This window comes from Buteo buteo, chromosome 24 (genome assembly GCF_964188355.1).
Source record: "Buteo buteo chromosome 24, bButBut1.hap1.1, whole genome shotgun sequence".
Classification (NCBI taxonomy): Eukaryota; Metazoa; Chordata; class Aves; order Accipitriformes; family Accipitridae; genus Buteo; species Buteo buteo.
The window spans coordinates 10,399,041-10,416,166 of record NC_134194.1 but is presented as its reverse complement, the minus strand read 5'-3'; the positions used below and the strand labels follow the sequence as shown (position 1 = coordinate 10,416,166).

General features: G+C 66.8%; 2 protein-coding genes across 3 annotated transcripts; one reads left to right on the top strand and one right to left on the bottom strand.

Moving 5' to 3' along the window:
• Window positions 1-9,334: 9,334 nt before the first annotated feature.
• Window positions 9,335-10,837, bottom strand: EIF4E1B (eukaryotic translation initiation factor 4E family member 1B). Of its 2 annotated transcripts, XM_075056439.1 has the most exons (7): window positions 10,820-10,837; window positions 10,551-10,645; window positions 10,336-10,431; window positions 10,138-10,201; window positions 9,822-9,935; window positions 9,571-9,710; window positions 9,335-9,449 (listed from the first exon to the last, which is right to left on the bottom strand). In XM_075056439.1, the coding sequence occupies exons 1-7, from the start codon at window positions 10,835-10,837 to the stop codon at window positions 9,335-9,337; spliced, it is 642 nt and encodes a 213-aa protein (XP_074912540.1). The 2 variants fall into 2 exon arrangements, with proteins under 2 accessions (XP_074912540.1, XP_074912538.1); XM_075056437.1 differs by having other exon boundaries at window positions 9,571-9,935.
• A 1,624-nt stretch (window positions 10,838-12,461) lies between these two features.
• Window positions 12,462-16,558, top strand: SNCB (synuclein beta). Its single transcript, XM_075056426.1, has 6 exons — window positions 12,462-12,513; window positions 12,656-12,783; window positions 14,152-14,190; window positions 14,543-14,661; window positions 15,493-15,582; window positions 15,819-16,558. Exons 2-6 carry the CDS (start codon window positions 12,663-12,665, stop codon window positions 15,849-15,851), a joined length of 402 nt encoding a protein of 133 aa, XP_074912527.1. The 5' UTR covers window positions 12,462-12,513; window positions 12,656-12,662; the 3' UTR covers window positions 15,852-16,558.
• The last annotated feature ends 568 nt before the right edge of the window (window positions 16,559-17,126 follow it).

Genomic DNA, 17,126 nt, shown 5'->3' with positions numbered 1-17,126 from the left:
CCGAACGCAGCAGCCCCCGGCGCGGCACCCCCCTGGCTTGCACACCCCCCCCCCGCCCCGGCACGGCATCCCCATCCCCCGGGAGACACTCTCCCCCCGGCACGGCACCCGCCCCGCACCCCGCTCTGCCCCGAGCCGCTGCTGCAGACCTGGGCCAGGTGATGCCCAAGGGGTCCCCCTGGCACCCCACGGGCACAACCCCAGGAGAAGAGGGTCCCGCCGGCACCCTGCCCGGCACCATGCAGCCACCACAGCTCCGGCGGGGGAGCGCGGTGTCTTCTGCTGGGAAATGTCACAGAAACGGGGCCACCATCTTGGCGGGAACATGTGCCACCCGTGGGGCCCCACCTCACTGTCATACAAGGGGGTCTGGCCCCAAGGTACCCCCCATTCAGCCAGGCCGGCCTCTCCCAGGGGATTTGGCTCTGCCCTGGCTCCAGGATGCAGCCCCTTCCTTCCCCGTTGCCGTCCCTGCACCCAGCCAAGGTGCCTGCCAAGCAGCGCTGCCATCACCAGCGAGCAGATTGCAATGTGGGCAAGGGGCGAAGGGGGGTGAAGCTGCATTGGGGTGCCCGAGGTGCTCCCCAAACCCTGTGGGAGCCAGAGCCTGCAGCGGCGGTGCCAAGCAGCCCCCTGTCCCCAGCAGCGGGGGCCGGGCAGGGGCAGGGCCAGGCAGTGGCTCCCAGCGCCGCGCAGCGATAATTTCATTAGCAGCTCCAGCAACAATTAACAACTGCTCCAACACCTTCAAGAGCTGAAGTGGGTATGAAGCCAGCACGGCTCTCCCGGGTGGCACCAGCTGTGCCACGGCCTCCATTCGCCCCAGCGCAGCGCTGGTGGTGCCGGGCAGAGCCGAGGCCCCGGGGTGAGGCCAGAGCCGTCTCCCACCATCACACCCCTTGCCAGGGACCTCCCCTGCCAAGACGGTCGTGCACCAGCCATGTGCGCAGGCAGGGCAGCGCACGTGGGGCGGCACCCATGGGTGCCCGCTCCTGTCCCGCCGTGCTGCCTCAGGCAGTGCCCCGAGCCCCAGCACATCCTGCACGGACACTGGTGGGGGCCAGCCCCCAGAGGAGACCCCTGGTGCCCCTTGGGCAGAGCCCCAGCGTGGCGATAACCACCCTCCTTCAGGCTGGCTGTTTATGAGTGATGGCATTTGCATGGAAACAGGATGTTTTTACTCCTCGCCGCTCCATCTGCTCCTGCTGAATTCACTGCGCTGCACGTGAGCTCCTGGGGGGGCTGCCATGGGAACCAGGGCGAGCTCCCCCGCAGCGCCGGGACCCGCAGCCCAGGCTGCTGCGGCGGCCGGACCCCCCAGCCAGGCGGTGGGGCAGGGCAGGAGTACCCGGCATGGATGGCACCTACGCAGGGCACCCAGCGCAGTGCTGCCCTGGGGCAGCGCAGCGGGGAGGGGGCTCGGGGCCCCCGGTGCGGTGCCAGCCCCATCTGCTCCTTGCGCTGCTCTCCCGGGACGGCTTCCAGCTCCCACTCTTGGCGCTGCGCCGGTGGTGCCAGCAACAACACTCCCACCGCCCAGGTGCTCACCGCACCCTCCCTGCCCCACCGCCTGCCCAGGAGTGCCAATGGTTCCCGGTCCTGCCTTGGCTTCACCCAGTTCCCTCGCCATGTGCTCGTGACGTGTGGTGCCACGCGGGTGCCGTGCCGAGGCTGCGCGGCTTTACCCTATGCTTCCTTCCTGCACCACGGGCCGGCATGGCCAGACCGTCAGTGGGGAAGTGGCAGGGCGCACTGACGAATTAATAGACTCTAATTAATACAGATTGGGGAGATCACTTCCAATTCCGCTCGCTCTCCCTCTTGCTGAGGACGAGCCGAGGGGACGGATGAGCCGGATCCTGCTCCGCAGCTGCCAGAGCCCTAAGCCTTGCCTGCCAAGGAGTTGTGCCAGCCTGGCTCATGCCCATAGGGGCACCCGGGACCCCTGACCACCTGCCAGGGGTGGCATGAGGGGCCACACATGTGGGGAGCTGTGGGACTCAGGGGCTTTGAGGAGAGGAGTGCAGTGCCCGGCTGGCCCAGTGCCCCCAAGGCTGCATGCTCAGCACTTGGGTGTCCTGCGACCACCGCAGCCCCGGGGGGATGCCGGAAGCACCGGCCCCACCGGGTGCTGTAAATGGATTATTACTCAGAGTAATTAAGATGGAATTAAAAATTAATTCTCTTCTCCAGTGCGCTGCGGTCGTGGTTCAGCCACGTGCTACAGCTATTGTGCCAGGGCTTTCTCCTGAAAGAAACTGGGTTGAGGTGGAGGTGTAGCTGGCGAGCGGTGGTACCCGGGCTCTGTGGGCTGCGGCTGCCACCTCCCTGGGGATGTCACCACCCTGGCACTGCTCCCCCCTCACCATGTGCCCCAGGCCTCGTGGCCAGCTGGGACAGCCGAGGCGAGGGACCCAGGACCATCTATCGCCCGGCCCAGCAGAGCCCCTGCCTGTGCTATGTCTGACCTCCTGCCCGGCCCCAGCAGCCACAGGCAAGGCCAGCCCCAAGATTTTCTAAACTGCCATCAAATATTTAAATAGGTATTTGAGCTCATGTATAATGGATCACCTGCGCACTGCCTCCCCATCCATTTGTGGTATTTAAGGAAGTCGAATATTAAACACCATTGTATTAGCAAAACCGCCGTCTGCCTAATTGAGTTACAAACAGGGAAGGTGCTGACGAATAAACAATGCATAATGCATGGCCCCATGAGCAGGATGCGGCCGGGCCCCCAGTGCCCGACAGGGACGGGGCTGTGCGGGGTGCTGGGGCCAGGAGGGTGCTCCGGCGGGGAGTGGGCACTGGCACTGCTGGTGTTGATGGCAGAGCCAAGGGTGTGAGGAACACACGTGCTGTGTGAGGGACGTATGCCAGCACATGGTACAGCATGGCACAGTACGGCATGGGACGGCATGGCACAGTGTGGGACATTGCAGGCCTGATCCTGCACGGGGATGCTCGGAAACGGAGCCAGTGAGAACAACCCCAGCCACACGAGGAACAGAAAGATTATGAAAATGGAAAGTAAATAAATATGGATGTTGAGGACCTAATTCTGATAAGAGGATTTTCAAAATTAGCCATTTGCAAGAGTAGATTAATAGCACACGGCGCTGGGAGTGGGAAGGGCTCTACTGACGCGCAGCAAAACCCATCCCGGCACAGCCCGCTCCTCACAGCCCCCAGCGCCCGCAAAGCCACTCCCTGCTTTTTAAGGAGACGGATTTGCTGCTGCCGTGGGGAAAAACGGGGTGGCTGGAGGGGCTGGGGCACAGCGCGGTGCCACCCTGCACACGTGTGTCCTGCGGACGTGGTGCCGTGGTGCCAGGACCTCACCAGAGAGCGTAGGGGACCAGCAGCGCTGGGGTGCTGGTGCCTGTCACCGGGCAGGCGGGAGGGTGGGCACGGTGGTGGCACGCAGCCTGGGGTCCTCAGGGCTGTGCCTGCACCCCCAGCCCGGGCGTGGGGTGGCTGCACCAGTGGCAGTGTGGGGCTGGGACAGGGGGGAGTGGGGTGAATAGGAGCAAAGCCGCTGGCCTGCACACGCCGTGGGCACCCCGTGCCAGCCAGCGCAGCGGGTGTTCCCGGCTGGAGCTGGTGCTGGTTCCCCCTGCCCTGGCTGCACTGTGGGTGCTGGGGCAGGGGCATCTCCGTACGCCCCAGGTTGGGCAGGGGCAGGAGGCTGCCAGAGCTCGGAGAGGCTTTTTGCATCCCCTGGCTGGGATTTTCTATCCAGGCAGCCAAGCAGAAATCTCATTACAGCCCGGCACAAAGGCAGCATCCCTGTCCCCGTCCCTGTCCCCCCGCCTGCCTGGGGGCTGGGGCAGGCTGCGGCGGGCACGGCTGCGAGCAGTGGGAGGGTGTCCTGGACACGGGCAGCCGGTGGGGCTGAAAGTGGCCGTGTGCTGCCCCTTACTGCAGCCCAGGGCCTGCCAGCCCCCTCCCCAGCCTGACACAGATCCCCCCAACTGTGGCGCAGGTGGGTCAGGCGTGGGTCCGTGGGTGCCAGCTCCTGTGGGGCCTCCAGGCTACGTGTGGGGCAAGGGCCGTGAGCTCACAGGCAGGGCAGGGTGCAGGCAGCCCAGGCGCTCCGGGTGCCCGGCGCTCCTACAGCAGCAGCAGCACCAATTAATTAGCAGGGCGGTGGGAGAGCAGCCGGCGGAGCTGCGCAGGATCGATGGGCGCATCGACCGCCCGGGAAACACCAGGCCTCCCAGCCAGAGACGTGGTGCTGAGGTGGGCAGGCAGGGAGCCGGGCAGGGAGCCTGACAGCCCCCCAGCCCTGCTTCTGGGTGCTGGCAGGGGTGGTGGCTCTGGGCTGCAGCATCACCAGGCCCTTGCAAGGGGACACCAGGGTACACAGGGCCAGGAGGGAAAGGACAGGCACCGGTGGCACTGCCCACCGTGTGCCCCGGCAGCCCCAGGGCTGGCAGCTGCTCTCCCCAAGCCGGGAGAGTGGCTGGTCCCTGTGCCATGCTGGGAGGATGTGGGGGTGCTAATGGAGCCCCCCCTTTCCCAGCGGTTGGGATGCATCTGTGTCGAGAGAGGTGCAGGCTGGTCCCTCGGAGCTGGTGGCATCACCTGGGGGAGCCGAGAGATGGGGCTGTGGGCAGGGGCTGTGCTGTGCCCGTGCCAGAGGCTCGGGGACGGCATGGGCATGGTGCCTGGTGGGGAACAAGGCCCTGTGGGTACGTGCCAGCCAGCTGGGGGGCACCCAGGCTATGGCACGGGGCCAGTGGAGCAAACCCCAAAGGGGTGGTTGGTGGCCAGGGCAGGGTGGCAGGGACAGCTCTGCCTGCGGCGGGGCTCTGCCTGCAGCCTGCCGCAGCACCGTGCTGCAGCCATGCCCGCAGGTCTGATGCCTGCAGGTCTGTGGTCACACAGCTCCTGTCCCCAGCCCCATCCCTGTCCCCATCCCACCCCGCCCGCTCCCCTCGCTTGCCTCCGCCAAGCGGGAAGTGCCAGCCCGTCCCTGCGGGGAAGGAGAGCACTCAGCCGTGCTGCAGGAGCCTGCTTGCTACCCAGATGAGAAGTGACAGCAAGGGACCCTTCTCAGGTACAGGCTTCCTGCAGCGCAGGGCAGGAGATACTGTCCCCCTCTCCCCCTCCTCTGCTGCTGGCACTGGGGACGGCCCTGCAGGCATTTAACCCCTTCCCCTCCCTGCAGACCCCTCCATGCCCCCCCCCCCGTGCAAACCAGCTGTTGGAGGGCAGCACCCCAGCATGGGCAGGCAGCACCAGCACTGCCATGCCTGTCTGCCCCATGCTGCAGGGACAGCAGGCAAGGAACAGGATGGGAGCCTGTGGCCAGGAGCAAGACCCATGAGCGTAGCCCCGCTGCTGTGCCCTGCCAGGCGCAGAAGCCCAAGCATCGAGGGGTCCATGGGTCCCTCGCCTCCCACATCTCCCACACTGGCTGCTGTCTCCCGGGAGGTTGTCATGGGAACAGTGTGCTGTAGGTACCCCTCAGCGTGGGTACCCTTCCTCACATGGCGTGGTGATTCTGGATCGAGGGCAAGCTCAGCCTGTGTCCTTACCAGGGCCAAGCAGAGTGGGCAGAGAGGGCACGGGGCACCTCGTGGGGGCCCATCCCTCTGCGGATGCTCGGGGGATGTTGGCGGTACCCAGCGATGGAGGTCCCCTACGTGCCCACATCCCCCTTGCAAGCACCCAGAGCATCCCTGCAGCCCTGGAACAGGCGATGGGGCAGGGCGGTGGGCGCAGGCACCACGGGAACAGTGTGGCACAGCCCCAGCACCGGCAGCCGCGCTGCCTGCCCACTCCCACGGTGAGCCAGCGCTGCCTGTTCTTCCCCAGCCCACGCGCCCTGCCATGGAGCCAGCAGCTCCTTCCCCAGTTACTTTGCGGGATTTTAACCCTGCAGCACCCACTGGCTGCAACAGGATGGGTGCAGGCACCCATCCTGGCACCAGGTGCGTGCCGCGGGCAGAAGGCAGGATCTGTCCTTGCTGCTGGAGCCGTCAGAGCTGGTGGCGCAGGGAGAGGCCGGGCTGGCAGCCTGCCGAGCCGAGGCGCGGGCCGGCAGTGCCTGGCCCTGGCTGCATGCCAGCTGCCGGCAAGGTGACCCTGCACGGGCACCCAGCACCACCAACCCACGCCACCCACCCAGAGAGGGGGACACAGGTCCTCATCCCTGCACCAGCCCACCACCGTGCTGCTGTCCCCATCCCCACTGTGCCCCACAGCAACCCTGGCCCCACATCCCCCATCCCTGCTCTGCCGTGTGAGTCCCTTACCCTGCACCCCCCCATCCCTGCTGGACCCCACAGCACCCTGACCCATGTCTCCTACCCCACTGCACCCTGTCCCCCCCAGCCCCTGTCCTTGCCAGCCCCCCCTGTCTCCAGTGCCCCCCGCCCCCACCTGCAGCCCTGCCGCATGTCTGCTGCCATCTGCCTCTCCCTTTTGATTAGTATTAATTTTTAATTATGATTATTGACAGGGCTGCCAGCTCGGCTGCCAGCTGGGACAGCTGCCCAGCGTGAGACAGGCCGGGGGCAGCCCTGGCACTGCTGTCCTCCATGGGTGGCTCCTGGCAATTGCTGTGCCCACCCAGGCGGTCCCCGAGTGCCCCCCACATTCCAGCACCCTCCACCTCCCAGGCAGGGACCCTGGGGTGCAGGAGCCAAGGATGGAGGCCATCATGTCCCCAAAGGCCGGGTTCCAGGTGGGCACTGCCAGCCCCCCAGCCCAGCTGGGCTGCCAGGAGCCCATAAAGCCACGGAGATAAATGGCCCCTATTACTTTTCCAATCAAATGAAATCCCACCGCGGCTGCACGCGAACGGCAATGAACCACGGCAGCGCGCAGCAGCCTCTGCCACCGGCCCCCCCCCACGCCCCCCAGGTAACCTTGGCCTCCTGGTGTGGCGGGGAGCAGGGCACCCCATGAGCACAGCCCCCTTGCTGCACCCAGCAGGGGGGTGAGGGGACAGGGACAGTGTGCCAGCGTGGCCCAGAACCAGGTGAGGGGCTATGGGGGGGCCATGCCGGGCAGAGGAGAAGATTGAAGGGGCAGAGGGACAGGCAGCGCCTGGCACTTACCCACTTTGCCACTGCTGGGGGCGGGGGGGGGGCACAGACAGGGGCCTCTAATGGCGTGTTGCGTGGGGGTCTCAGCACCCCTCGTGCCTCCACACCCCCTCCAGCTTCAGCCCTGCCAGTCCCACAGCCCGTGCCCCACGCCTGCCTCTCACTCGGGAAGGCGGGGGGGGGGGGGGGGCCGGGGCAGCTCTGCCACCCCGCTGCAGGCAGGGCAGGGAGGGACCCCACTGCAGACGGGGCAGGCTGCCAGCCCTGCCGTGCCGGAGCTGGCCAAGGCCGGGCGAGCGGCTCCATCGCGTGGCGAGTGACCCGCAGTGCAGGCAGCACCCGGGCTACCGGCCCGGCGGCACCCGCTGCCCGTACGGGCAGACGCCGGGCAGGGCAGGCTGCAGCCCCCAGCCCCAGCCGGAGCAGGCAGATCTGCTGCCTGCCCCCCCTCCCCGCCTGCAGGCACCCCAGGCTTGGGGGTGCTGGGCACCCCCATACTGCTGTTCCCCCCTCTCCCTGCCTGGTCCTGCTGCTGGCCATAGGGCCAGCGCCGCCTGCAGCACCCTTAGACCTGTTGCCCTACAAGGGAGGGCAGCAGGGTCCTGCCCGCCTTGTACCTGTGCAGAGAAGCAGCCCAGGGCCAGCACATGATACAAGGACACGGGGACATGGCCTGGCCCGCTGCGGACCAGGGACGAGCTCCTGCCTCCCCTCTCTGGCAGCGTCTCTTGCCTGGCACAGGGGAAAAATGTGGGGTGATGGAGGGCAGGCGGGCTGCAGGCAGAGCCCTGGCACAACTGCCCCAGGGGAGCTGCAGGGCTGGTGGCCCTGGAGAAGGGCAGCTGAGTCCCAGGGACACAGCTCTGTGCAGCCACGGCAGCGTCCCAGAGCAGGGCAGGGCTCAGCACACTCCAGTGAACCCCACGGGGCAGCATCACAGGCAGCCAAGGGCCCAGGGTGCCACGGCCGCAGTGCCTGCCTGCAGAGCTGCGGCCGGACATGCCTCAACCAACTGCAACAGCAGAGACGCGGTCAAGACTCTGTTCTCTGCAGGACCAGATCTCTGCAAACCCCAGGTGCAGGCAGAGCAGCACTGAGCCAGCACAGGCACCCCGCAGCGGTGGGGGATGAGTGGCCCCAGCTCTGGGCTCACGGGGAGGCACGGATGGGCTGGACATGCTGCCCTGGACAGGGTGCAAGCCTGGGCTGAGCTGGAGCTGCCCAGGTGCTCCTCAAGGGGATGGAGGAGGCTCCTCCTGGAGGAAAGCTGCAGTGAGGCCAGGAATGCAGGCAGCACTGTCAGGAGGTGAGCAGGCAGCTCCACCTCAAGGACCTGAACAGGCAGGGAGGGAGGACAGACCCAACAGTCAAAAACACAAATAAAAGACTAAAGGACAGATTGTGGGCTGTGCTGTGCTGGAGCAGAGTGGGGTGGGGGGAAGGAGGAAAGGGGCCCCTCTGCAGCCAGGGTCAGCACAGCCAGGAATGACCATGGAGGACATGGGCCACAGAAAGGAGGAGCCAGTAAACTCCCAGGGCTCGATAGACTGGGGCTGTGAACCTGCAGGTCTGGCACCAATAAACCCTCAGGAAGCAAATAAGCTTCATAGCCCCTATGCTGCAGGTGCCTGTGGGAGGGGATGTGGGCAAACAAAGCCCGAGATGGACAACATGGGGATGATGCTGTGCTGCATCCCCAGCACCAACACTGGGGGGGATGCCGGGGAGGCCTTGGCTGGGGAGCTAGTCTTCCTGAAAAGGCAGACCCATGTCCCACAGATGTGCAGGGGCTTGGGAGAGATGGGTACCAGCTCCCTGGTCTGAGCCGAGCCAGAGGAGCAGGGCTCTGGTTCCCCCCTCCCACACCCAGGCTTGCAGGACAGCACGCTGTGCCCATGCCTTAGCCAGGGGAGGACAGAGCCCAGCATACTCCTGGGGACTATCCAGGGTCCCCCAGAGCAGAGAGACACCCCTGCAGCCCCAGGGAGAGGGACATTGGTCCCAGGCACGGGGTGAGGTAGGGGGACCCAGAGTGCCCCAAGCTCACAGTGATGCCTGGGCAATGCCAGCTCTGTGCTCCCACCCCTGCTCACCCAGCAGGCGGGTACAGGATACAGCAACGCATTGTCCCCCTCCCAGGAAACCCCCCCGAGCAAGAGCCACCCCAGGGTGCCAGAGCCCTGGCCCAGCCCTGGACACACAGACTGTGCTCAACTGCAGCCATTCATTGTGGGATGGGAGAGGGGGACTCCACAGGCAGCATCCCGCTCCCGCAGTCACACTACAAACTTGGTCTTGGTGAGGGAGCTGCTCTTGGTGGCCGTGTCTGCATGGGCCTGGTACCCAATGGCCACCTTCTGCGACAAGCCCAGGTGCTCCTTGTAGACGCGCCTGGAGGAGGGAAGGGGCTGCGTGAACAGGGCAGCATCTCTTCTCCCGCCAGCTCCCTGCCCAAGGACCCCATTCCCCCCAAACCTGGCTCCATGCAGCCCCCTCCACAAAGCTGCATTACCCGATGTGGGTGACTCCTTCCCGGTTCTCCGCTTCCCGGGTCCAGATGGCGATCTTGTCCCCCTTGGCGCGGATATTGATGACGGCCCCGCACACCTCATCACTGTACTCGTCAAACATCTCCCCAATGAGGCATAGCAGCTGCCAGGAGAAGGAGAGCTCAGGACAGTGCCCGCTGGGGCTCGGTGCTGTGGCAGGGGGGAACACCACTGCCAGGACCCTGCAGACCAGCCCGAGTGGGGCCGCACTCACCGTCTCCAGCCAGAAACGGTCCAGCTCGGTGTGCCGCTGCTGTTTGGCCAGGGTGATGAGCCAGCGCCCACCACGCTTGTTCTGGCTGTCCTCCCACATGGGCTCGATGCCATCCTAGGGATGGGCGAGGGGATGGTCAAGGGCACCGAGCACCTGGCCAGAGCCAGCTTGGGGAGCTGTGACCACCCAGCGAGGCTTCCCCTCCCACCCTATGGCCAGGGCAGCCTGCCTGTCCCACCGGCACCCAGTGGGCCCCCATAATGCTGGGTGCTGCAGGGGGCTCTGAGGAGGAACTGCAGCAGAGGAGGTGTCACACCTTGAAGAGGGAATAGTCGCAGCCAGATGTGAGCTTGCTGGCGAGCTGGATGTGGCTGTACAGCCTGCACCGGGCAGAGACAAGACACAAAGGCAGGTGAGAAGAGGTGCCTCAGAGACCCCCAACACCCTCCTCTGGCCCAGACCCTCTCCAGGACCTTGCTGGAGGGGGCACATTGCCCAGCCGTGGGACACTCACGCCCAGAAGTCCTCCACAGTGCTGAACTTGGTGACAAGGCGCAGGTTTGCCTGCCACATCTTGCTCTTGTCATTCTTGAAGAACCACAGTGCCCACCTGGGGAGGGAAGGGAGATGGGGGGAGGAGGGCGCGTCAGCCATGCTGGAGCCCCTCTCCAGACCCAGCACCCCACTCCCAGTGCTGGGAGAGGCTACCCATTGCCAGGCCTCCCATACCTGTTCTGCAGGGGGTGCTTGCCCAGGCTCTCTGCCAGGAGCATCTCTTGCTGCTGAACCCTTCGCCGCCGGCGCTGCCGCTCCTCTTGCCTGCGCTGGGGAAGGAGGGACAGCCCCGAGGAGCCCCACAGCCACCCCAGCAGGGAGCCTGCGATCCCCCCCCAGCCACCCCCACACCATAACACAGATCCCACAGCTGGGAGCCCTGAGGGGACAGCAGGGCTTCCTTGGCTCTGCTAGCAGGCCCAGCCCACAGGGAGAAGACTCACCTGTTCCCCAGTAGCCATACTGGCTAGCCCAGGCTCCCCCTGGCTGGCCCTGGCTCTTAAGTGCCCACAGATGGGTGGGATGAGGCAGCCACCCCAGCTGCAGCTGGTGGGGTGGGAGGAGGGTGTTCTGGGGAGGGGGTGCCAGGTCTGCCTTTCTTGGGGAGCAGGGAGATGGGGGGAACTCCTCCTAGGGCAGGGAGCTGGGGGATGAGGGCAGGGAGTCAGGGTGGGATGGGATCAGGATAGGGGGGTAGGATGGGGTAAGGTGGGGACAGTGTGGGGTGGGATCAAGGTGGTGTGGTATGGGGCAGAGCAGGATGGTACATGGATGGGGGGTGGGGATGTGGAGGATGGGATGGGGTTGGGGATGGGATGTGATGGGGAGGATGGGATCAGGGTAGGATGGGATGGGAACAACATGGGATAGAAATGGAATGGGATGGAGACAGTGTGGGATGTGATGGGGAGGATAGGATCAGGGTAGGATGGGATGGGAACAACATGGGATAGAAATGGAATGGGACGGGGACAGTGTGGGATGTGATGGGGAGGGGATGGGATCAGAATTGGACGGGGGGTGCCAGGGTGGGATGGGAATGTGGTGGGATGAGGTGGGAAGAGGACGTGACGAGGAGGGGATGGGACCAGAATGGGATGGGGTAGAACGTGGAGGAGGTAGGATGGAAATGGGATGGGAATGTGGTGGGATGAGGTGGGAAGAGGACACGACGAGGAGGGGATGGGATCAGAATGGGATGGGGTAGAACGTGGAGGAGGTGGGATGGGAACGGGACGGGATGGGGACAGCCCATAGAGGGGAGGGCATGGGATGGGATGGGATCAGGACGAGACGGGCTCAGGATCGTGAGGAGATAGGACAGGGAGAGGGTGGGACGGGGATGGGACATGCTGGGGACTGGGACGGGATAGCATGGGGACAGTGTGGGATGGGATCAGGACGAGATGGGCTCAGGATCGGGAGGAGATGGGACAGGGAGAGGGTGGGACAGGGATGGGATGTGCTGGGGACCAGGATGGGATAGCGTGGGGACAGTGTGGGATGGGATCAGGATCGGGAGGAGATGGGACAGGGAGAGGTTGGGACGGGGATGAGACGTGCTGGGGACCAGGACGGGATAGCGTGGGGACAGCGTGGGATGGGATCAGGACGAGACGGGCTCAGGATTGGGAGGAGATGGGACATGCTGGGGACTGGGATGGGACAGCGTGGGGACAGCGTGGGGACAGCATGGGATGGGATCAGGACGAGATGGGCTCAGGATCGGGAGGAGATGGGACAAGGAGAGGGTGGGATGGGGATGGGACGTGCTGGGGACCGGGACGGGACAGCGTGGGGACAGCGTGGGATGGGATCAGGACGGGTGGGGACGGCGAGAAGGTGCGCCGCGACGGGACCGTCCCGGGGGTGCCGAGCCGTGCGGGGATGGAGCCGGCGGGCCGGGCCGGCAGAGGGGCCGGGGTGCCGCTGCCGTGCGGGGCGGCGTGCGGGGCGGGGGCGTCCGGGCACGGCTCCGCACGGCCGGGCACGGCTCAGCCCGGCGCGGCGCGGTCCCCCCCGCGCATCACGGCGCAGCGCGGCGCAGCGCGGCCCCGGCACAGCCGCACTGAGCCCGCCCCGCCGCAGCCCGGCCCGGCCCGGCCCGGCCCGCCCGTCCCCGCCGCCAGCGAGCCAGGTGGGGCGGGCGGCGGGACCGGGAGCGGGCGGGCGGGCGGCGGGGCCGGGGGATGCGCGGGGCGGGCGGGAGCGGCGGGGCCGGGCCGGGCCGGGCCGGGGGGGGCCGGGGCGGGGTGAAGCCGTGCGGCCTCTCCCCGCAGAGCCGCCATGGAGGTGTTCATGAAGGGCTTGTCCAAGGCCAAGGAGGGGGTGGTCGCCGCCGCCGAGAAGACCAAGCAGGGGGTGGCCGAGGCCGCCGAGAAGACCAAGGAGGGGGTCCTCTATGTCGGTAAGGGCCGGCTCGGCCTGCCTGCCCCCCCCCCGGCTAATCCCCGCCCGTCCCCTGCATGCCCCTGCCGGGCCCCTCTGCCTGCCCTTGCCGGCTCCTGCGTTTGCCCTTGCGTCCTCCAGCCCATCCCCCTGCCGTCCGTCCCCCCCCACCTTTTCACGCTCCCCCCCCCCCCCGCCTGCCCCTGCCCCTTCCCCGCCACGACCACCCTGCCGGCGGGGTGCCCCGGGGCAGAGGGCCGGTGCCCGCTGTGCCCTGCTCACCCCCTGCCCGCAGGACGTGTGCAGGCAGGAGGATGGATGGGGCACGGCGGCTCCTCGCCGAGGATGCTCTGGGGCAGGCGGGAGCGCAGAGGGACGCTGATGGAGCCGGTGACCCCCGTGCTGGCATGTGCCCGGCTCGGAGCAGAGGGGCTGGGGACACGTTTGTCCCCCTCGGCGAGGCCGTGCCCTGGAGCGCATCCCACCTCACGGCTCTGCCGGCATCTCCCCTGCACCAGCCTGGGGCTGGGGGGGGCGTCCCTCTGCGCTGCCCCTCGGGGCCAGGGTCCATTTGGGGCCAAGTCCTAGAAGACATCGCTGGCAGGGAGGGGGCAGCTCCCGGGCAGGCTCTGTGCCCGGCTGTGGTGTTGGCCTGCTCGGGGAGGGAGCCGAGGCTGCCCCTGCCCGCAGCGGGAGGGAGGGTGCGGGGCTGGGGCTCCATCCTGCTCTGGAGGGCATCAGCTCTGCGGGAGGGCTGAGGCCCCAGAGCTGTTCCCTCGGGCATTGGTGGGTGCCTGCCCTGGACCCCTACTCTGCCCAGGGGTGCGTGCTCTGGATGGGGGTCCAGCAGCTCAAGGAGCACCCCGAGGCCCCATCCTGCAGGAGCTGCCCGGCTCCCGCCTTTCCCCCCGTCGCAGACACGCCGCTCCCGTCCCATGGGGTGTCCTGGCATCTGCAGGCGGTGTTGCTCTGCCTGAAGGGAGCCCGGCAGGGTCCGCGTGGCCAGCGGCAGCACCCAGCCCCGGGCTGTTCCAGCTGTGGGGCTTCCAGTGCTGTGTTGGCACCAGCTCTGGGTATGCATCCCAGCTCCCGCAGGGGGCTTTGCTCAGCGGCACAGCTGGCGTTCACCCTGCCTGGCTGTGCCCTGGCATGGCGCTGGGCCCCGGGGTCTCTGCCCTGCCTGGCACGTGGCAGTGTCCCTGTGCTGCCCCAGCCTGGCATCCTGCAGGGGCCGGAGGAGCCAGGTGCGTGCTCGGTCCCCAGGCTGCCTCGGCATGGCCGGGCTGCGGTGCAGGCAGGATGCTGCCCTGGCTTGCGGAGCCCTGCCAGGGTGCAGAGCCCGGCCACTGGCCCCTCTAACACCTTCTCTGTCTCTTTCTACCCCCAGGGAGTAAAACCCAAGGCGTGGTGCAAGGCGTCACCTCAGGTACGGTCTCCTCTGGCTCCCCACCGCGGTACCCCTCTGGCCCAGAGAGCGCGGCTGCACTAACGAGATCAGAGGCTAATTGAGGGGCTGATGTCACCCGGCTAAAGCCTCTTATATAACAGGGCCCGCAACGAAGAAGGATTTGCGGCGGCTGCTCACACTCCCTGCCCAGCTGCAGAGCAGCATCCCGGACCCCTCCCCTCCCCAGTGCCTGGGCAGGGAGTGGGGGGGGGGCCTGATCCTGCCCAGCGACTCCCCACCAGCCCCCCCGAGCAGTGCGGGGCACGGAGCCGCAGCTGGGCACCCCTCCCTGGCACGGGGGGGCACTGACGGGCACCCCCGGCTCTTGCAGTGGCTGAGAAAGCAAAGGAGCAGGCGTCCCAGCTGGGCGAAGCGGCGTTCTCAGGCGCTGGCAACATCGCGGCGGCCACCGGGCTGGTGAAGAAGGAAGAGTTCCCTGCGGACCTGAAGGTGAGACCCCCCCCCCCGGCCACTGCCATGCCCACGGAGAGGCTGGCACGTCCCCAGGCTTGGCAGAGAGCCCCTCGGCTGCTCCCCAGCCCCGCGGGAGGGACCCTGAGGGTCCCCATCTGCTCTGCCTGTGCCCTGGGCAGGCAGGCGTCGCTGCCCCGAGCGTGCCGGCTGCGTGCGCGGCCGCTGCGGACGTGTGCGTGCGCGGGATCCTGCATGGCGGCCGGCGGCGTGGAGCCGGCGGTGCATCGCTCCAGCGGCTGCGAGGTGACCTGACAGCTGCGGGAGCGGAGGGGTGGGGAGGGGCGGCGGGTTCGCATCTCACCGCCCCCATGAGCCGTTGGCTTCCAGCTTAGCCCAAAATAGCATCAGCTGAAGAAATGAGGCCACCACCACTGCTGCACGGGGGGATCGGCTGCCCCCCTTTCCCTCCAGCCAGCCATTCTGCCAGCCCCGGGGAGGGGTTACCCAGCACCACCCTCCCCTGCCAGGGATGCAGGATGCTCCCGCAGGCCCATCAGCACCTGGAGCCTGCTGGGGCCCACACAGTGCCAGCACCCATTGCCTGTCTGGGGCTGGGAGCGGTGCAGGGACATGTGTACCCAGGCCCTGCTCCCATGGCCCCCCCGTGCCTGTCACCTCCTGGCTAGGCTGGCTGGTGTGTGCCTGGGGTGCCCACTGGGCCCCACTGGTGCCCCCCACGTGGAGACCCCAGTATCCCGGGTGCGTTGCTGGTCTCTACCAGGTCCCCCCAGTCTGGCAGGTGCACGGAGGGTGGGTGCTACATGGGGGGCTGTGTGCGTGGGACTGACCCCCCCGGTTTACCCCCAGCCAGAGGAGGTGGCCCAGGAGGCTGTTGAGGAGCCACTGGTCGAACCGCTGCTGGAGCCAGAGGGGGAGAACTACGAGGAGCCCCCGCAGGTGAGGGGACGGGGTGGTAGGGGGGTGCAGGGCACCATGGAGGGCACAGGCTGCCAGCGCTCAGCGCGCTGGTGGCCATCGCTGTCCAGAGCAAAGCCCGGAGCCTGCCTGCTCCCAGGTGCCCCATCCACGCAGCCCTGCAGCCTCATGGACGGGCTGGTGTGGGGCTGGCGGGGACAGGGGCTCCGTGCCCCACCTGGGCTCTCTCACCGGCTCTTTCTTTCCCCACTCCACAGGAGGAATACCAGGAATACGAGCCAGAGGCATAATGGACCCCCGTCCTCGCCTCTTCCACCAGCAGCACAACGAACCGCCGGTAGCCCCCTGCTCCTCCCCAGCCAGCCCCGGCTGGTGCCCACGTGGCGGGGAGGAGCAGGGGTGCCCCTGCCCCGTTCGCTCACGAGTTCTTCCTCCAGTTCCGTTCCAAGGGACCGTGTCCATGTCTCCGTACCGTGTCTAGCAGTGAGAAAAACCCGCCATGTCCAAGCCCCCGAGCCCCGGCGCGTGCCCGAGCCGTGGGCGCTGCCCGCAGGGGCTGGTGTGCGTGCGTGCGTGTGTGTGTCCATGAAGCCCGGGTTTATCGCTCTGTATCCCTCCCAGCGCCATAAACCCTGGCTGCGTCCCGGCGTGTCTGTGTCTGTACAAAGCATGTTTACCTGCTCGCGGGCTGCTGTACATTTTGCTTGCACGCGTGTCCCTGTGGTTCTGCTCTGGTCATCGTGGAACTATTTTTTTTTATATATATCTCTCTATCTATGGGTGGACGGGTCTTTTGCCTTTGTGAACCCTTTGGCGCCCAAGCCCGCTCCCCAGCCTGCTGGGTGGTGACGGTGCCCGCGCCCCCCCCAAGGTCCCGTAGTGCCGACACTGTGTTGTGACGTGGCATGGATATCCCCCCGCCCCCGTCGCTGGATGTGCAATACGAGGGCAGCTGCCAGTGACACAGCTGCCCCCGTGTCCGTGAATAAAGCCAACTCTTGTCTGTAGCCCCCTGGTCCTGGTTGTGGGTTCCCTGGGGAGAAGGGTGGCCCTGCGCTTTGGTGGCAGGGGTAGTTTCGGGAAGAGGAATGAGGGGCTGGGGCAGACTAGCTGACCCCTTCTGGCTGGGAGAGTGGGCAGGACTGGGTCCTCGTGAGGACAAGATGCCTTGCTGTCTGCTCGCTGCTGCGTTAGCAGCAGGTGACCGTGCCCTGGACCTCCAGCTACGCTCTGGCTGGGGCCTGGGGCGCAGGCAGTGTCCCCGTGCCGCCTGCCTGTGTGCTGGCTGCAGTGCTTTGCATCTGCAAGTGAATGCAGGAGGCCATTTGGGGCTGAGGACCCTGAGCCAGGACGAGGCTAGACACAATCCTGGGCTCGAGCACTGGTTCCCTCCCAGGAGACACTGGCTGTGCTAGCAGAGAGGGTTCAGGGGCTGGGTGCAGGCTTTTCCCAGTCCTCCCTGCAGCAGGATGTGCTGCTGTTTGTAAGGTACCTCCTAGAGACGCACCCTGATCTTGTGCTAGAAGTGCAAAGCAAAAGCGAGCCTCTCCTCTGCTGTCCCCACC

What these genes read in the sequence shown, in the direction of transcription:
- SNCB (XM_075056426.1), top strand. Translation starts at nt 12,663, where the DNA reads ATGGAGGTGTTCATGAAGGGCTTGTCCAAGGCCAAGGAGGGGGTGGTC. An exon ending in GGTGCAAGGCGTCACCTCAG is followed by an intron (nt 14,191 to 14,542) that starts GTACGGTCTCCT and finishes CGGCTCTTGCAG; the next exon opens with TGGCTGAGAAAGCAAAGGAG. An exon ending in AGTTCCCTGCGGACCTGAAG is followed by an intron (nt 14,662 to 15,492) that starts GTGAGACCCCCC and finishes GTTTACCCCCAG; the next exon opens with CCAGAGGAGGTGGCCCAGGA.
- EIF4E1B (XM_075056437.1), bottom strand. An exon ending in ACTGTGGAGGACTTCTGGGC is followed by an intron (nt 10,202 to 10,335) that starts GTGAGTGTCCCA and finishes TGCCCGGTGCAG; the next exon opens with GCTGTACAGCCACATCCAGC. An exon ending in GCGACTATTCCCTCTTCAAG is followed by an intron (nt 9,936 to 10,137) that starts GTGTGACACCTC and finishes GCCCATCCCTAG; the next exon opens with GATGGCATCGAGCCCATGTG.